The sequence below is a fragment of the Cervus canadensis genome, chromosome 6 (assembly GCF_019320065.1).
Source record: "Cervus canadensis isolate Bull #8, Minnesota chromosome 6, ASM1932006v1, whole genome shotgun sequence".
Taxonomy (NCBI): domain Eukaryota; kingdom Metazoa; phylum Chordata; class Mammalia; order Artiodactyla; family Cervidae; genus Cervus; species Cervus canadensis.
The window spans coordinates 13,288,843-13,307,994 of NC_057391.1; the positions used below are offsets into that span (position 1 = coordinate 13,288,843).

Here is a 19,152-nt window from a genome sequence, read left to right on the forward strand (position 1 = left end):
TAGCTTGAGCTGGGTCGCACCGTGGAGAAGAGATGGGCTTAGGTATTGGACCCAGAGCAGCCTGGGTGGAGTCCCTGTTCTGCTACTCCGTGTCGTGTGATCGTGGGCAAGTTATTTAAATTACCTGAGTCTCAGTTATTTATACATAGAATATAACTAATAATGGTGCCTTTTCATAGGTTTTTGTGAGTGTTCAATGAGAAGATTTGTGTAAAGAGCTATGCCAAAGGCCTAGATCCTACTGAGAGTTCAGTGACATTAAATATTATAGTTATTATTATTACTGTGATATTCGAGCTTGCATGTCTACCACTGAAACATTCATGTGACTGAGCCCAGTTCTTGAGAAAAGTTTCAAATAAGATGTAGGAGAGGTGTGTATTCCAATAAAGTTGCTTTCACAAGTGTTTTACCTCCCTTATCTGTCTTGTTCATGTAATACATATAACACATTTGGTCAGTTGACTGGCCAAACAAATGTATTTCATGTATACTAATGAGAAAAAAATTAAATATTTTATAGATTGTAACATTTAAAAGCTCAGCAAAGCTCCAAACAGCTTAAGTTTTCAAGACTATAACTTTTTATAGTCTTGAAACTATAAAAGAATCATCTGAAGAATCAATAAGTAAACACATTATTCTCTGAAAAAGGAAGAGAACAATATTAAGATTCAATTACAGATATTCAGATTTTCTCTTTTGCCTTCAAAAATTAGCAAGTGATAATTTCATAATTTCTCATAAATAAGATTATACTTTTAAACATGTCTTTGGTCCCATTGGTTGGTGGTTTCTTTATACCATATTCATGTATGGGGTTAATCAAAGAGTTCATTTGCGTTTTTGCATAACAGCTTATGGAAAACCCTGAATGAACTTTTTGGCCAACCCAACATACACACACACATACACATATCACTTAAAACTTCTAATCTGTGTTAATAACTAGAAGATAACCGAATGAACAGACTGTTTGAAATAAGGACATATGAGAAGTACTACAGCTAAGTTAACGCAATAAGAAGGAATCCAGGAAATTAAATGTTGCCGTATCTTTGGCCCCACAGATAATAGAACAGGTGAGTCAGCTGGTCACCGATCACCTGGAAATCCAACGCTGGCTCTTTAAAACAGACTATGAGTTTGGAGGAAATGGGACTGCGTTTTGTGACATTCCCTCCCACCTAAAGTGCTACAAGTGGATCCTAAAGGAGAGTCAGAGATACAGTCGGGAAGACTGGAGAAAGAAATGGGCACAAGTGAGTATTCAATGGTAACATAAACCCAAAGTGTCTGCGAACAGATAGGAGAGAAAGCAAAAGGCTTAGCTAGGAGACACGGCACTTTCTTGTAGACTCAGCAGAGTTACCTCCCAGCAGTTGAGACCTTAGGCAATTTTTTACTCTCCTGGGCCTTAGCTTTTATGTACAAAGTGAATGAGGTTGATCAGGTTATCTTAAATGTTCCTTCTTGGGTCCCTAAAAATCCTCAAATTGATTATGCTAATAATTAGGAAGTAGTGTTTTTATGATATTCAAATAACATTTCAAATCTAATCATTTGCTCTAAGCATACGATTCTAGATCATATGCTTCTACCAACTGTTGTTATTAAGCTAGTTGTATTTTATTGTGAGAGGGAAATTCTATTAGTGAATGCTTGTCACCTGGAAGCTAATGTTTAATAGCATTCTGTCAGCAGTCATACGTTTTTGAAGACAATTCAAGGAAATTTATGTAACTGCTGGTCCCTGTGAGATGTTGAGAAAATAATACATTCCAGCAAGAAAATCTCCAGGCAAGAACTGAATAATAGGTAAAAACTCTTAATGTAAAAAAAAAAAAAACAACTCTTAATGTATGAGTGATGTATATGGATTTTTCCATGTATATTGGTAGGAGGATGAATTGTACAACTTCTTAGTCTGTTTCAAAGTTGCTTAATAATTAGTTTTATATGGCTTCGTATGTGAAATAAACCCACCGTTCTGAAAACGGCACCATTTTGCATTCAGAGACCTCGACTTGCTGACTTCACTTAATCCCAAATCTCTGTTTTTCACTACTGATGAAAGCATAACTGATGAGGAAAATTCAGACACAAATTTTCCATAAACTGATTCTTTCCCCGCCAGCTTCTGTAGTGGTGGCTGTGCAGTGATTTGCACCTGCTTTGAGCATCCCACTGCAGAAGTAGATGAATCAAGACACAAGTGATAGAAAGGGAGGGGCACACAGAGAGAATCACATTATTCTTGTGAAAATGGAATGATGAATAAATCTAGAGAACAGTCAGAAGAGAGAGTTCCCTTTGATAAATGTTAGTTCTCCTCATGATCTATTCTGGGCTTTTCTTCCTCCTCCATCAGCAGATGGACTTAATGCAGTACCTGTCATGGCCAGCTTTTTACATATTATTTAAAGGATACCAAAGTGAATTACTCTCCTAAGAAAAAAATAAAACAAGGAAAGGAAAATGTATTTAATTTTGAGGCCCATAGAGGTTGCTCTTGTGTTCTCCTTGGACTGGATTTTATTTCATCTTGTATTTAAAAAGTTTTTTGAGCAAAACTGTTGAGATTAAACCATGAAAAATATGACTTTTTTTAATCTAAAAAATTGAAATGTTTGTGTGCTTGTGTGCTAAGTTGCTTCAGTCATGTCTGGCTCTTAGCGACCCCATGGACTGTAGCCTGCCAGGCTCCTCTGTCCATGGAATTCTCCAGGCAAGAATACTGGAGTAGGTTGCCATGCCCTCCTCCAGAGGATCTTCCTGACCCAGGGATCAAACCCGAGTCTCTTTCCTCTCCTGCACTGGGAGGCAGGTTCTTTACTGCTAGCACTACCTGGGAAGCCCTAGTGTTAATGTACCAAGTATTTGCTTGCCTCAGTATTTAAAATCAGTAATTTTTATAGAATTCTCCTGATACTAGACTGTGATAAATTTGAAATGTTTGATTTTAAGTTTTAAAAATATTTAACATATTGACATATAGCTGAATTGCATTTAGAAAGCTGAATATATATTAATTTCAAATATTTTAAACTATACCATTTTAAATTACCACCAGTTACATTTGGCATTATTGTTAATGTTGTCAAATGTGACACTTATGAATAATTAATGATCTGTCTAAATTTTTTTAACTTAACAAGGGAAAATAATTATTATGAAATCTTTTTACATTCTGAGACCTGTGCTTGACCATGGTGTTGTTAAAAGCCAAAATAAAAAATAAAGTACTTCTGAAGAGCTTTTTTTTGCTAGGAGACTATTGACATTCTTTTGCCTTCAAAGTGAAATTGTATTCAGAGTGGCAGTGAACTGCAGTCTCCACTGAGTGTAGCTATTGAGAATTTAGGATTAGAATTATGCTTTGTTCCAGAAGACCATCATAATGGTGCACATTTAGACATCAAAGCATTACTTTATGAGCACAGGCATGTTTTAACGTCCTATTACAGTTTGTAGACCTGTTCCTTTTGATAATGAAGATGTTGTGTCATCAAGCCTAGCCTGGCACATGCAAAACATATGCTGGCAGGTTATTAAAAATTTCAGCTTCTTGATGAAAGACTATCCTGCAGGCTAAGAGTCCAGAGAAAGACTCCATTCTGGGAGAATTATTAGAAATGAGAATATGACTGTAAGCACTAAATTATGTTAATACTTACAAATAGCATCATTTGCATAGCAGTTTATGACACGATACCATGATTTTTCTCATTGGTATGTTGTAGGCAACAGATTAAAAACAGTGCTGTTTATAGGGGTTTGAACTATTTTGAGATTCTCTTGCGTCTTATGCAGATATTGGTTTTAGGTGTAGTCATGATTCCGTGTCAAGGATCTATAAGGATCATCTTTTTTTCTACCTATCTAATTGAGAGCAGAGTTATTTGGTTGCAGCTGAGACTTGAAACAAAGTCATGAAATCAACAAATGATAAAAACTGAAGTCACATTTTAAAAATCTGTGTTGACATGTAAGTGATTTTAGGAAAAGCAGAATGTTACATAATAGCCACAATAAAAACAACACAACTCTCATTTTTTTTTCATGGTGTCTTGGTACCAACCTTACTCTCTTCATCCTGAAAGTGAAAGTGTTAGTCACTAAGTCGTGTCTGACTCTGCAATCCCACAGACTGCAGCCCACCAGGCTCCTGTGTCCATGGGATTCTCCAGGCAAGAATACTGGAGTAGGTTGCCATTTCCTTCTCCAGAGGATCTTCCCGACCCAAGGGTCAAACTGGGTCTCCTGCATTGCAGGCAGATTGTTTACAGTCTGTGCCTATCCTGCCAGCTAACAAAATCTACTTCCCCCAACAGGTTCCAGTAAACTCACTCACTTAAATACTCAATGCTTATTAAGTTTCAGTGAATCTACACATGTGTGCATGCTCCAAAGTTGCCACTCCAGAGACAAGAGAATTTATTTTCATTTAGTAGGAATAAAGGCTTAAGCAAAGACACACCTGTAGGAGGAAAATCCTTCCTGGGCACTCTCACCTAAGACAGTGCAGGGAGACCCAGGTAGACATTTGTTGTGGTACTAGTCCTTCTTGTGCCGTTTCCTTTCTGTTTATATATGGAAACTTCTCTCCGTCACTCCTGGAAAATTGGCTTGTTAGTAGTGACACCTGGTGACACTGCTTTAGAAAAGTAGTTGCCAGAATGCTGGCCTAGACATGAGATTTAGCATTTTGTAGACCCCACGAATGGGCTTCCCTGGTAATTCAGCTGGGAAAGAATCCACCTGCAATGCAGGAGACCCCTGTTCGATCCCTGGGTCAGGAAGATCCCCTGGAGAAGGGATAGGCTACCCACTCCAGTATTCTTGGGTTTTTCTGGTGGCTCAGACAGTAAAGAAACCACTCACAATGCAGGAGACCTGGGTTTGATCCCTGGGTTGGGAAGATCCTCTGGAAGAGGGCATGGCAACCCACTCCAGTATTCTTGCCTGGAGAATCCCCACGGACTGAGGAGCCTGGCAGGCTACAGTCCTTGAGGTCACAAAAAGTCAGACACAACTAGTGACTAAGCACAAAGACCCATGAATGGGCATCCCAGGTGGAACTAGTGATAAAGAACCCACCTCCCAATGCAGGATAGGCGAGAGACGTGGGTTCGATCCCTGGTTCAGGGAGATCCCCTAGAGGAGGGCATGGCAACCCACTCTAGTATTCTTGCCTGGGAAATCCCATGGACAGAGGAGCCTGGAGGGCTACAGTCCATGGGGTTGCAGAGTTGGACACGACTGAAGCTACTTAGCACACATGCACACAGACCCATGAATACACTATACACGTGCACACAGACTCATGCATGAATACACAAGGAAATGTTTTGGCATTTCCTTGTACCCTTGCATATTTGCTTCTGCAGATGTGGAACCCACATACCAAGGGCGAGCAATGCCATTTTATATATGGGACTTGAGGATTCTTGGATTTTGTTATCCATGGGAATCCTACCATCAATCCCCCTTGATGGCAAGGGACAACTGGGTGCCAGGCATTTCCACACTTTACTTGAATTAACTCATTCCATCTCAGAAAACCTCTGAAGTTTTTACTTATTTACTCCCACACCACTTTGATAAGGAAGGTATTGTTATTCTGTTTACAGATGGAGAAATAGGTTCCTTGGAAGCGAAGTGACTTGCCCAAGTTCACATAGCTAGCCAATGATCTGCATCTAGCTTGGAACCCACATCCACTCCTCCTGGTCCCCTGCCCTGGCCACACTGAGTTGAATCCATTTAGAAAAGACCCGCTATTTGAAAGCCCTGGAGTAGGGTTCTCCCTCTGGTCCCTGCCTTTGTGGCCTGCTGCCCTTGTGGCAGATTGTCTGCTTTCTACAGAGACTTGTGGGAAACACAAAGGTCCCATAGCTATTGCGCTCGAATGTCTTCCCTTTCCTTCCTGACAGGGCAGCTGCTGTCCTGTTGCCAGTCGGCTGGGAGGTAAGAGAGCCATTAGCACACACGCCTCAGAGTAAGGAAGAAGAGCCTCTAGGGTTCAGCTTTGCAACCCAACTGCCTCACCTACCTACTTATGTGAGTGGGTGAGGATAGTGAGTTTGAAATGTCACCCTTTGATCATTCATGGGGGTAGCAAATTTTCAATGCCATTCTCAACTTAATACACTCACAAGATCATTTTAGTGAACCTGTAAATTCTCAGAAAACTTAAACAGCCTTTCTTCACAATCAGACATGGTATTAAAAATATCGTGAGTATTTAAAGCCCTGCTTTTTGTTGTTTTTTTCTTTTTGACCATGAAAATATTCTTTTATTCCATGAAAATATTCTCAACAGAGAACACTATCTTAAACAAAGCATTTACGTTAAGAAATCAACATGTGCACAGAAAGAGTAAAAATTACTGAAAAATTAAAGGTTTCTTTTGAACAGTTCACATGTTCAAAAAGCCCTGCTTTTGGATAACCAACCAAATATTTTATTTTTTTTTTATATATTTCTTTATATCTCCTGTTCCAGATTGATGTGGTAAATTTACTTTTAAGCAGAATAAAGTTTGGAATAGACCAGTCTGAATAGTTGAACATTCAGGATAAGTAGGAGGTGGTCTGGCTTCATGGGTTCCATGGACTAGGCAAATGGAGGTTATTGGGGCAGGGGGGAACCCTGGGCAAATCACTTCAGCTGTCCAAGTCTCTATCTCTTCAAGTGTAAAGAAAAATAATGTTAGTACCTGTCTCCTGGAGGAGGTAGTAAGAATTAAATGAGATGACCCTTGTGAATCGGATGCCAATGTATCAATATTTAGCACATAAGACCTCAAAAAATGCTATGTGTTATTAATATTACCACAAAATTGCATTATAATTAAATTGTAGGTAGTATTGAGCAAGTACATACAACTTAATCTTTTTCTGGTGATTCAGAAGGTCCTATAGCACCTTTTAGGCTTCGAGAATATTGTTCTATGCATCAGTTATCATATAGGATTGTAACTGTTGAAGATACAAGATTGTTGACCAAAGCGTGCCTACCCAATGGTTTACCCAGATAATGCCTTTAAAAGAATAAGCCTTGATAGCAGCCTGGTTTCTTATAATTTGAAAATAGAAAATAATTCCAGTTATTTTAACATACTACATGTTGACTAAAGAGGCATTGACCTGATAAACTAGACATTTTTCTGACCACAAGATTGAGACCCAGTTGCTTCATTTTTCTGGTTCCAGTTGGTGTCTTTTCTAATTAGTGTAGCAGCACGTCACCGCAATCATTGGAAAGTCTTAATCATTTACATATTTTTCCTTATCTCTGAAAATGACTTAGAATGTTTTCTTCCAGTTCAGTGGTTATTTTCATGAAGCTGCCAGGGTTGGGTTGGAGGTGCTTCTCAGTGCCTGAGGAAGATGACAGGAGAAAGAAAATTGCCTCCCCAAGTTAAATGAAAGCTGGGTCCCCCTTCCGAGGACCTATAATAATCAGCTATACAAGCTGTTGGTTTGTGTGTCCTATTGATTTAATATGCTTCTAATCAGTACATAAAGCTATGGGCCTGCAGTGTTAATTTTTCATATGCTTACAAAGTACCCTTTGATTTTCTGTCACACGTTAATTACAGCATTTTGCCATTAAATAGGAAGCTTTGTGTAAACTAATTACAAGATAATCATTGTCTACTGCAAGCGTGCTGTTTGTACCTTTTATTTTATTCTAAAAATGCACAGATCTCACAGTCTGGAAACGCTCTACCTTCCAGCCATTAGCTCTCACTAATTCATAGCATTATTGTGGTGAGAGTGTAGGAGTTGTAATTGTTGTGGTATCAGAGCTGTTAATTACCGGAGTAAACAGTTGAAATGGTGCCAAGGTCTATTGTACAAGGCAGAGAAAAGGAGGTTTAAATGTTACTCCCACCATCTGGGGACTAGGGGAGAGGCAAATGCTTGCGAACAGCAGTGAGGCGCTATCGCAGCCTCAGCTCCAGGGTTGGCGGCCATATGGATCCGGAATATTTTGAATCAATTGAATTTAACTGCCAGTTTTTCGCAATAACAGCGTGGAAGGAAGGAATAAAGCAAAAGATGAGAGGAACAAGAATTGGTTAGTGTTTTCACACACAGGAAGTCCCCGTTGGAGTTCTTTTGGAAATATCTGCTTTGCTGAAAGCCACAGAGCAGGCACGGATATTTGGAACAGATTCAGAGTGGGTTTTACTCCCCTCTGCCCGCCACTGCACCATTTGCTTCTGGCCGTCTGTCCTCCGTGCCCCTCGGCGGGAGAGGGATGGCCTTGAGAAGACCCGGACTCTTGTGTAATTGTGCCAGAGCAAACAAATCCTCATTTTTGGATTCACTGCTTTATTACTCTGGTATCTTCATAAACATGGTTTGTAGGAAAAAAAAAATAATAAATTTATAATGCTGTCATATCCACCTCAACTATATATCTCTGTACCTGTGGAAATATCAAGGAAGGTACAGAATCTGATTAAGGAAAGCAGATTCTTTGCCCATTCCTTTGGCATAAAATTAAAATATAAATTCTCCTGTAAGCCTCTCACTTCATTCGATAAATTCACCCCTTTCCCCCACTACTTGAATGAAAAATCAAGTCCAAAGGGCACGTGTGTTTTCTTTTGTTTTTAATTTTCAGCTAAAGAGCTTTTTCAGCAGATGCCGTTTTCTCAGTCAGTGGTATTTCTCTAATTGGAAAGAAACCTATTAGCCATAAGTGTGGTGGCCACTTCGACTTATAGCTGATTTTTAAACTGTGTGGTTTCTGTTTTAAAATATTGCATAAGCTTTAAAACAGTCATATATTTTTACTTGGCGTCACTATTATTTAATATAATTGCCTTTAAACCCATTTTCCAACATTAAAAATACCTTTTAAAAATCTGCCACTTGCTGCTGTAACTACTTTTTAATATCATTCCCCAAACATGAACGTATTCTTCTTTTTTTAAACCACCCTGGATTATTTATTTTTAACTGTTCCTTTAGCAGATGTTGAAGTAATCCAGGGTATAGTGTAAACAACTCCTTTAAAGAGAGAGATCACAGACCATCACATTTTACCATGAGCCAAGAGCTGTGTCTGTCGGGCTTTTATGGGCAGCTTTAGCCCACAGGAAAAAATTTTCCTGCTTTTGTTTATGTGCAAAGTTCAATTAAGAATTTCAAGAAATGCTTAATCTTTATCTATTGAAACCCCCAGCATGCAGCGCGACAGGGTGAGCCTAGAAAGAAAATCAGGGCCCCCTGTGGAGAGGGGGAAAAAGAAACAGCCGTTGAAGAGCTGGAAAGTTGAAAGGGAATGAACCTCTCCAGTGTTTCTGGTCGGGGCAAAGCAGTTGTGCTGAGTTTTGGAATGGGGAAGCAACATATGTGCCTCAGTTGGACAAAACACTTCTCGAGTCAAATCAACTGCTAGGCCTGCGTGTTGGTGCAAGGTGGAGGCCTGGATAATGAGGGACAGACTCCTCGAGAAGCAGCGAGTGGATAATGCTACATAAGTATGGAATTATATACCGCACTTTCACCATTCTGTTTAATGAGAGCCGCCACCACAGCGAATCACTTGCCACACAGCCGAAATGGGCCATTAGCTATCAAGGGAAAATTGTCTTTGCCGCTTTCAGCAGATGGAGCAAATATTTTACAAAGCAATTTTACATACCAAAAACATTTGTGTGCCTTGGTAATGTTGGCTGTTTTACATTATGTTACCTTCTACAGCAGCATAATTTTCCATCTCATCGAAGGCAAAGTTGGCATTTTTGATTTTTAAACTCTCAATTAACAATTAAACATGGAGTATTAAGGCAGTCCTTAAACTTTAAGTAGGTGTGGGAAGTAGTTTATGACTTGCTGAAGACATTTTCCTTTTTTCTTCATCTTCTCAGCATATTTTTACACTCTAAAGAGGGACGATTGCTAATGATCTTAATGGAAAGGGATGAGTGGAAACTTCACTACTGATTGCCGAATGAGAGTAACCAATGCCTGGAATGATCAGAGCATTTGTTGGCTTACGTGTCCAGCATGGATTGTGGGTACATGGTTTGGTCCACCCATTCATATAAGCTTAAAATGTTTACTATTCAATAACAGGAAACCCAACTCAAAGTGACTTTAACAATAAAGAGAATTTTTTAAGGTAAAAATAAAAAATAAAGAGAATTTATTATCTCAGCTAAATGAAAATCCAGAGATTGTCTCTGACATCAGAGAAGGCTTAATCCAGGCTTCCCTGATGGCTCAGATGGTAAAGAATCATGAGAGAAGGCTTAATCCAGTGGCACAGTATCAACAAGGACCCAGTTACTTTCCATCCCTCCCCCATACTGTGCATAATATCTGCTCCATCCTAACACTGGTGGTCCCCAGGGTTGCTGGGGGGCTGCCAGTGGCTCCTGAAGCTTGTCCTTGGTCAAGGTAATAGGAAGAGAGAAAATCTCACTAGGCAGCATTCTCAGAAAAGCATAAAAGCTTCTTCTCAGAAGGCCCCAGCAAGTGCTTCCTAACACTTGATTGGCCTGACTGGGTCATGTGCCCTTCCTGAACCAATCACTTGGCCAAGATATGGCTTTGCTAACCAGGGGCCCCTCCTTGGAGATGAGCGTGAGGTTACTCTCAATTCTTCCATAGCTAAGAATGGGGTAGGGACAGTTCCTGAAAGGAAGTTGGGGACATCATTATCTGGCACAAGAAGACAAAGATGCTGGGCAGCCAACAGCAGGTGTAATTTCTGCCATTTTTCATAAATTTGACAGCACAGACTTAGCATCACATGTGGATGATCTAATCTGACCCAGATGGACCATCAGTGCCCGCCCATGTCAGTTACAGACACAGAGCTCATTGCACTATGGCATACTGGTAGCAACTAGATTGGAATCCCAGTTTGCTACTTCGGGGCTGTGATATGAAATAGAGATGATAATAACTGCTTCAGAGAGTGGCTTTGAGATAATAACTACAAAAACCTCTGGCACAGACCTATCACATGGTAAGCTTTCTGTAAGAGAGAGCTATTGTTTTACCTAAAAAGGAGCTGTCGTCGGGACTCTGCTGGTGGTCCAGTGGTTAGAATCTGCCTGCCAGTGCATGGGACACAGATTTGACCTCTGGTCCAGGAAGATCCCACATGCCATGGAGCAACTAAGCTTGCACACCACAACTACTAAGCCTGAGCTCTAGAGTCCATGAACTGCAACTTACTGAAGCCCACACACCCGGAGCCCATGCTCTGCAACAAGAGAAGCCACTGCAGTGAGAAGCCTGTGCAGCGCAACTAGAGAGTAGGCCCCACTTGCCGCAACTAGAGAAAGCCTACACAGCAATGAAGACCCAGTGCAGTCAAAAATATATAAATAAAATTTAAAATATAATAATAATAATAGTATAAAAAGTGTCCTGTGCAAGCAAGTACCCTTCTCAAATTCACATTCAAATTAGGACTCCTTCCCTTCTCTCCATCTCTGTGCTGCTAGCCTTTTCAAATCCTGAGCACCTTTCATGGGACCCGTACTTTCCCTCTGAAAGAGGGCAGCGGGGGCGACAGAGAACACTCACCCCGGAGCCAGAGGTGGCTGAGAGCTCCTGTGGCCTTGCTGTATGAGTGTAGAAGCCCCATCCCCTCTTCTGCTACATGAGGCACTTGTCTTAGATGGTCCAGATGGCCTCTTTCAATACTGATATCCCTGCTTAGTTTCAAGTGATTATCTTGCCCTTCTGGCCCTATGTCACCTTCCATTCCTCCATTTGGGGATATCAGAAGGCTCTGTAAAAGCAGAATCATCTAGGTAGGCCCGTTGGTTTCTCTTTTGAACAACACCAAATAATGTCTAATGTGAAAGATGGAAAGTGATTATCTGACAAGTCATTTTACTTAATTCATCACTGCAGATCTAGCAAAGAAAAGAAGTATTGGTGATTGATATTTAGGGCATTCTGATTTGTATTCTTTCTTCCTCCTTGCTCATCCTCCCAACACACATGCACACACACATACACACTTTTAGAATTTACTTGGGAAAGTTAACTCTCTGGAGCTTGAAGTAGCTTTAGTCATTGAGGGCAATATTAAATTGGATATGCTAGCAGCTTCCCCTGAGATATCCTGAATTTCTTTCAGTCAAATACCTCTTCTTTCAAATTTACACTTTCTTGATAGAAGAGAGAGAGAGAGCTGAGAGGCAAGGTCCATGCTTGATAGACAAGAATCTTTAGGATGCACTGGTCAGACTGATGAAGGCCCTACAGTTATCATGGAACCTGCCAAGGTCATGACTATCGCTGATGCACTCTGAGGGGTGAGTATGGATACTGGACAAAGAGTGACAAAGCTGTGTGCTGGCACGGGTGTGGCTCCGGTTCCTCCTGGATGGGAATTGCTCTAGAGCCATTAGCTCCACAAAGGCCGGCAGCTAATGTGCATTGCCAGAAGAAGTGCAGTTAAAATGGAATGAATATCTGGAATTGTTTCAAACACTAAAGGGAATTTTTCTAACATTTGCTTATCATCCATGAGGTCTGTGCTTTCCTTTTCACACCCCCAGAGTTGTTAGCTCTGAAAGATCTGTTCCACGTGACTGATAAACTCTCTGAAACACTAACCAGTAGTCTATCGCCTTGATGTGATGCATTGAACTACTCATTTCACAAATATGTTAGAGAATCTTGTGCCCTGGTTGCTGTCTTGTAACAGATATTCTACATACTCACACACACACATACACACACTGCAAGGGTAAAATATGGGGGGATCAAGGCTAACTAACAATGGTTCCCCCAACTCCATTGTTTTCTGTCTTCAGTCACGTGTTGAAAATCACCCCATAACAGAATCTGATAACTCAGCAAGTGACCTTACACAAGCCTCTTCACTCTAGGGGCCTCTGGGGGAATAATCCGGTGCTGGCCCACCTCAGAGTGTTGGTGTCAGGACCAAAGGAGATAATGGATGTGAGCCTGCTGTAACAGGAGAAAGTATTTTATGAATACTGTTCTGAGGATTCACATGAATTTGGGGGTTGTGTAGCATGGTTTTATATGTCTGTGGCTGTGGGCATCAGTGTGTACTTAAGTTTATTCTGAACAGAATAAACCCAAGTAGCTACACATCTTCCCTCATCAGCATCTGCCCTTAAAATTGTGATAATTATCTTTGATCAGAACAGAAACTCTCCCCAAGCTGAGAACTTACGTCTGACATCTCTTCAATGGAGCTAAGGCCATTCTTAGTATAATCTTTCTATTTCCTATCAGATGCTTTCAAAATACAGAAATAAATTTAACAGTTAACACCCCCCACCCCATTATTCCCCTGAATATCTTTTAGGGAGTTCCTTGTGGCCCCAAGCAGCCTCCATGTGCCCCAGCATCCCCTACCGAGTGTCACCCTGCCAGCACCTTCAGCCGTGTACTTCTCACAATGAGACATGATTCCCACAGCAGACTTTCCTCTAGGAAATTTACCCCTTTGCTATACACAGTACAAACACTGTGGATCAAGGTGGAATGGCTGGCTTTGTAAGCAGAGGCAGTGAAGGCAGCCTGACACTGTGTCCAGATGCCTCTCACAAGCCACAGCTTTATGAGTTAATTGTTGGCCCTCACATAGCATGTTGCATCTGAAGTGATACTTTATAAATGTCACCTCATTTATCTTCCCATTGTCCCTCAGAGGCCGGGAATCTCATAAATCCACCCAGGAAGAATTGGTTCTTAAGTAGTCATCCCTGCCAGGTGGTTCCTGGGCAGCAAGGTGGGAGCCTGTTGCAAGGTTTCCCATTTTCCCTTATCCTATAACTTCAGCTGTTTGGGGCCAGGTCCCTGTGTTTATTGCAGCCACACATATTGGGTGTTCCCTGTGCTCAGCATTGGGAGCCTGACCACAAAGCCACTGACCACGCCACTAAGGAGCCCCCAGAAGCTGGAGAACATGAAGAAAGGACAGTCCCACTTGACAGTGGAGAAGGATTCCTGGAGGAGGAGTGACCGGAACTACCTCAGAGAGGGTGTCAAGGAATCACCTAGAGGAGGGAGTGGAAGAAGGAAGGCAGAGGAAAGAGACTCAGCCAGGGCAGTTTGGGGCAAGGCTAGAAGACAAGGAGAAGAAAGGCTGCTTTAGGAATCAGAGGTCAGGTCACAGAGGGCCTTTGTGTGTGGTACTGAGGAGTTTTGACTTAAGTGGATAGGGATCTAGTTTTGAGACTTAGGCTCCCCTCATAGCTCAGTTGGTAAAGAATCCACCTGCAGTGCAGGAGACCCTGGTTCGATTCCTGGGTCAGGAAGATCCCCTGGAGAAGGGATAGGCTACCCACTCCAGTATTCTTGGGCTTCCCTTGTGGCTCAGCTGGTAAAGAATCCACCCGCAATGCGGGAGACCTGGGTTGGATCCCTGGGTTGGGAAGATCCCCGGGAGAAGGGAAAGAAAGGCTACCCAAGTCAGTATCCTGTCCTGGAGAATTCCATAGACTGTATAGCCCCATGGGGTCACAAAGAGTCAGACACGGCTGAGCGACTTTCACTTTCACTTTTGAGACAGGTAGGAAAGCTTTCATCTCTTCCTTCATTGTCTCCCCTCCATCTCTAGGCTCCCCCCACCACAGCACATAAACACTTTTTTCCTTAGTTAAGTTAGATCTGACATCCTCTAGTTTTTTTCCTCAATTTTTTTTATTGTGATAAAATACCCATAGCATAAAATTTACCATCTTAAGCATTTTTAAGTCTGCAGTTCAGTGGTATTAAATACATTCACAGTGTTGTGTAACCATCACCACCACCCAGCTCCAGAGCTCTTTTTGTCTTAAAAAACCAAACCTCCATGCCCATTAAACACTAACTCCCCACTCCCTGTCCCCCTGACAACCACCATCCCACTGACAGTCTCAGTGATTTCAGCAACTCTAAGTACCTGCCATTTCTTGCATGAATGAATGAAGAAGTGAATTATTTCTCTTGGGTTGACTTGATGTGATAGCAGAGAGCAGATCACTGGGTAGATGATTCAACACCTTAATCAGGGAAGGACAAAAAGTAAGTCTCCACTGTCCTGGTAGAGGGTCTGCCCTGCATGGGTTCCTTCCTCGACACTCAGTTTCATAAGCAGAGTGGGAACCCACAGCCGTGTTTCATTGTCCCACCTTTGGGGCACTGCATGCATCACAGATGGCTTGGTCTTTTTCGATCGCGTAGAGTAGTTTTAACAGAGACAATTATAGAGTAAGAAGAAAGATGGGTTTGGAGGACAGTGCTCAAAGAAAGAAACGAGAGGCGGTCCAGGTTGTTGGAACTGCACGTCTTGCGTGCTTGCTTATGATTTAAATGCAGGGCCTGGGGGAGACGAGGTTATTAATGTATAGTAGAGGGCAGAGAAAACATCGGTTGTGCAGGATACGAAGTGCTCGGCTTTGACAGCAGTTTCCCTGCCTCTGCCTCCTGAGGCAGAGCCTCGAGCTTCCCCAGCTCCTCTTAACGTCCTGACTGTGCAGAGAGCCATCCTGAATGAGGGTGAGCAGCGGCACTCTCCCTTCCTCGTGGCGCTTTGGTTTTGTATGTCAAGCACTTACTAAACTGACTGACGAGAGTCTCCCACCAGGATTTTCTAGATATTTCAGACATTATTTAGGTTACTGGGACCTGCCCAGAGTGTACGCTCAGATATTTGTCTTCCATTGTAGATTTTCAGAGGGCACTCAACCCAGAATGAGCCAGATGTTCCAAGGAGCTGAGGGGAGGGGGAAGGACAATCACTTTTTAATGGCGCAGAAATTGAAAATAAATGGCTATACAGATTATTTCTAAGATTCCGTCCAACCCCACTCACCAAAGCTGATTCTTTTCTGATTCTTCCAAATAACTGATGTTCCCTCACAGATTAGAAATCTCCCCAGCAACCCAGAAGAAGCCTGAGTTTTTCTTGCCAATGTCTCCCATTTTGAATATGAATTCTGCCTATCAGATGTTTGGTGCCTAAAGCTGCTCTTCTGGCAGAAATGAAATCTGAAGAGGAGGCTTTTATCTAAAAAATTTTAGTTAGTCTAAGACTTTGCAAAAAAACAAAAAAACTGTCCTCACAAACCAAGTCTCTTTATGTCACAAACCAAGTCTCTTTATGTCAGAAACCCCGGTTTTTTATTCATTAGAGGGTTTCCTACTGTTTTCACCTTGGGGTGGGGGCCAACCTCACCTCACCTCTAGTCAGATGAGGCTATGACCTAATGCGGAACATCAGGTGATTGAGAACCACACCCCTCCCCACCTCACTCTCCCAACCTGACCTCCCTCCCCACCTCTCTCTTCTGACCCGACCTCCTGAAATCCCACCTCTACAGCGTCAGCTGTGATTTCAGGCTTTGATCCCACAGTTACATGGAGGTCCCCCAACCAGGGGGAAAGGGCACGGCTTAAAGAGATAAAGGTGACCGAGAAAGACCCTGCCAACTCCATGATCTCTCTCAGGGTCAGCTCTGTTAGCATTACAAGATAAAAAAACATTTCCTTTTGTGTAAAATACTGTTTTCCATTCTCTTACTTTCAGACTGTGTGTGTCTTTAGTTTTGAAGTGAGTCTCTAGAAAGCAGCATATATATGGGTTACTCTTTTAGTATCTATGGGCTTTCCTGGTGACTCAGATGGTAAAGAATCCACCTGCAATGTGGGAGAGCTGGGTTAGATCCCTGGGTTGGGAAGATCCCCTGGAGGAGGGCATGGCAACCCACTCCAGTATTCTTGCCTGGAGAATCCCCACAGACAGAGGAGCTTGGCAGACTACAGTCCATGAGGTCACAAAGAGTTGGACATGACTGAGCAAGGTGGGGAGGGAGGTCGGGTCCTACTATATAGCACAGGGAACTATATTCAATATCCTGTGATAAATCATAATGGAAACAAATATAAAAAGATATAAAACCAAGTCACTTTGCTGCACAGAAGAAATTAACACATTGTAAATCAACTATACTTCAATAAAAAATTTTTAATAAAAAAAAATCCAGTCTGAAGAACCTGAGGGAGAAGGTAGTGAACCCTCCCTTTTACACAATGAGAAACTGAGGCCCAGAGTGAGGAGGCGCAGTGTCCGAGGGCATGCCATTCGTCAGGCTGCTGTGGGTCTGAAACTGGGTTTATCTGACACCCAGGCAGAAGGCTGCCTTTTGGAGACAACAGGCACGATTAGTGGCAATATTTTGGGGCCAAATCACTTTGAGGTATGAAAACTGAAATGGCTGGGAAAAATAAGAGAAATTTTCAAAATGGCTTTCTGACTCTGGGTAAACAGTAACCACATTTTTTTTGCCTGTTGGAGGCCTGGTTTTTAATCACTCCACAAGCAGTTTTCATTTCTGTAGTAAAATTGCTTGTGGTTCTATTTAATTTGTTTCTGCAGGAGCCAGCTTTGGTGAAGATCTCCGAGGAGCTGGCGGGCATTTTAGCACAGCACGCACAGCCAGTCAATGGGAAACGGTTCCCAACATGGAGGAAATTCCTGCAAACATTTCTCAGTCAAGGTAAATAAGACTGTAAAGCTTCTATTGAGGTTTGGTTGCACAACCTTGAATTCTAGTTTTGGGTCAACCTGGGGCCAGTGTGAATACCTAGAAACTCTTGCATTGGTTTAGAAAAGTGCTCTTCCAAGCAGATTTTTTTTTTTTGAAACTTTGCCTAACTATTTATCTTGCACTCAGCCTCTTAAATAAACAGGAACTGAGTATGCCAGGCATGCCGTGCATAGCTCGAGATTCTGACTGTATTTTTGCACCACAGACTTCTCCTGAGAAGTAGGCTTTGGAATCAGACAACCTGAGTTTGGATCTCATCCTTGACCTTGAGCAAGGTTCTTAAACCCTCGGAGGCCCAGTTTCCTCACCTACTTACAGGGTTGTTGGCAGGATTCAATGAAATACATATATGAAGGTTTCTACCAGGGAGCCTGACTCAAAATAAGTCTTCAAGAAATGTTAGTTTCTCCTTCCATTTTCTAGGAAAGAAGAAATGGTCTCACTTCCAGTTCTGAAGTTAGACCTTGTAAATAAGAACTCACTATAGTCTTGGAGCCCAGGGTGACTTTGGGGCTCTAAAATCACTGCAGATGGTGACTACTGCCGTGAAATTAAAAGACACTTACTCCTTGGAAGAAAAGCTATGACCAACCTAGACAGCATATTTAAAAAGCAGAGACATTACTTTACCAACAAAGGTCCATCTAGACAAAGCTATGGTTTTTCCAATAGTCATGTATGGATGTGAGAGTTGGACTATAAAGAAAGCTGAGCACCAAAGAATTGATGCTTTTGAACTGTGGTGTTGGAGAAGACTCTTGAAAGTCCCTTGGACTGCAAGGAGATCCAACCAGTCCATCCTAAAGGAAATCAGTCCTGAATATTCCTTAGAAGGACTGATGCTGAAGCTGAAACTCCAATACTTTGGCCATGTGATGTGAAAAACCAACTCACTGGAAAAGACCCTGATGCTGGGAAAGATTGAAGGCGCGAAGAGAAGGGGTCGACAGAGGACGAGACAGTTGGATGGCATCACTGATGCGATGGACATGAATTTACGTAGTCTCCAGGAGTTGGTGATGAACAGGGATGCTTGGCGTGCTGTAGTCCATGGGGTCACAGAGTCGGATACAAGTGAGTGACTGAACTGACTGATGGTCCTGGAGCAGAGCCCCCTGGCTTCTCAGTTTTCCGACGATGTTAGGAGGTCAGTGGATGAGGGAATGAATGGAACAGTTGTGGAGGTCCTGTGGGAGCGCTGCAATACACAGGCCCTCACTCTTTAGGAGGTAACAGTATAAGGTGGGTATTCTTATATGCTTACCCACATGCATGATAAGAGAAGGCTAGGATACAGACCACAGAAGTTATCTTTCCACTCTATTCACCACTGTCAAATGATAACATGTAACATAAATATATCATAATATCATAATAATAGGGCTTCCCAGGTGACACCAGTGGTAAAGAACTTGCCTGCCAGTGCAGGAGATCTGAGAGACACAGGTTCGATCCCTGGGTTGGGAAGATCCCCTGGAAGAGGGCACAGCTACCCACTCCAGTATTCTTGTCTGGAGAATCCCATGGACAGGGAAGCCTGGCGGGCGACAGTCCATAGAGTCGCACAGAGCAGGACACGACTGAGGCAACG

The 19,152-nt window shown here is 42.2% G+C and overlaps 1 protein-coding gene across 1 annotated transcript in view; it reads left to right on the forward strand.

The window, feature by feature from the left end:
* Positions 1 to 19,152, forward strand: part of IQCH (IQ motif containing H) — a 236,794-nt gene that overhangs the window by 154,803 nt on the left and 62,839 nt on the right. The window contains exons 14-15 of the mRNA XM_043470878.1: positions 1,071 to 1,262; positions 17,390 to 17,510. Coding sequence (XP_043326813.1) covers positions 1,071 to 1,262; positions 17,390 to 17,510 — 313 coding nt within the window. The remainder of the gene's footprint in view (positions 1 to 1,070; positions 1,263 to 17,389; positions 17,511 to 19,152) is intronic.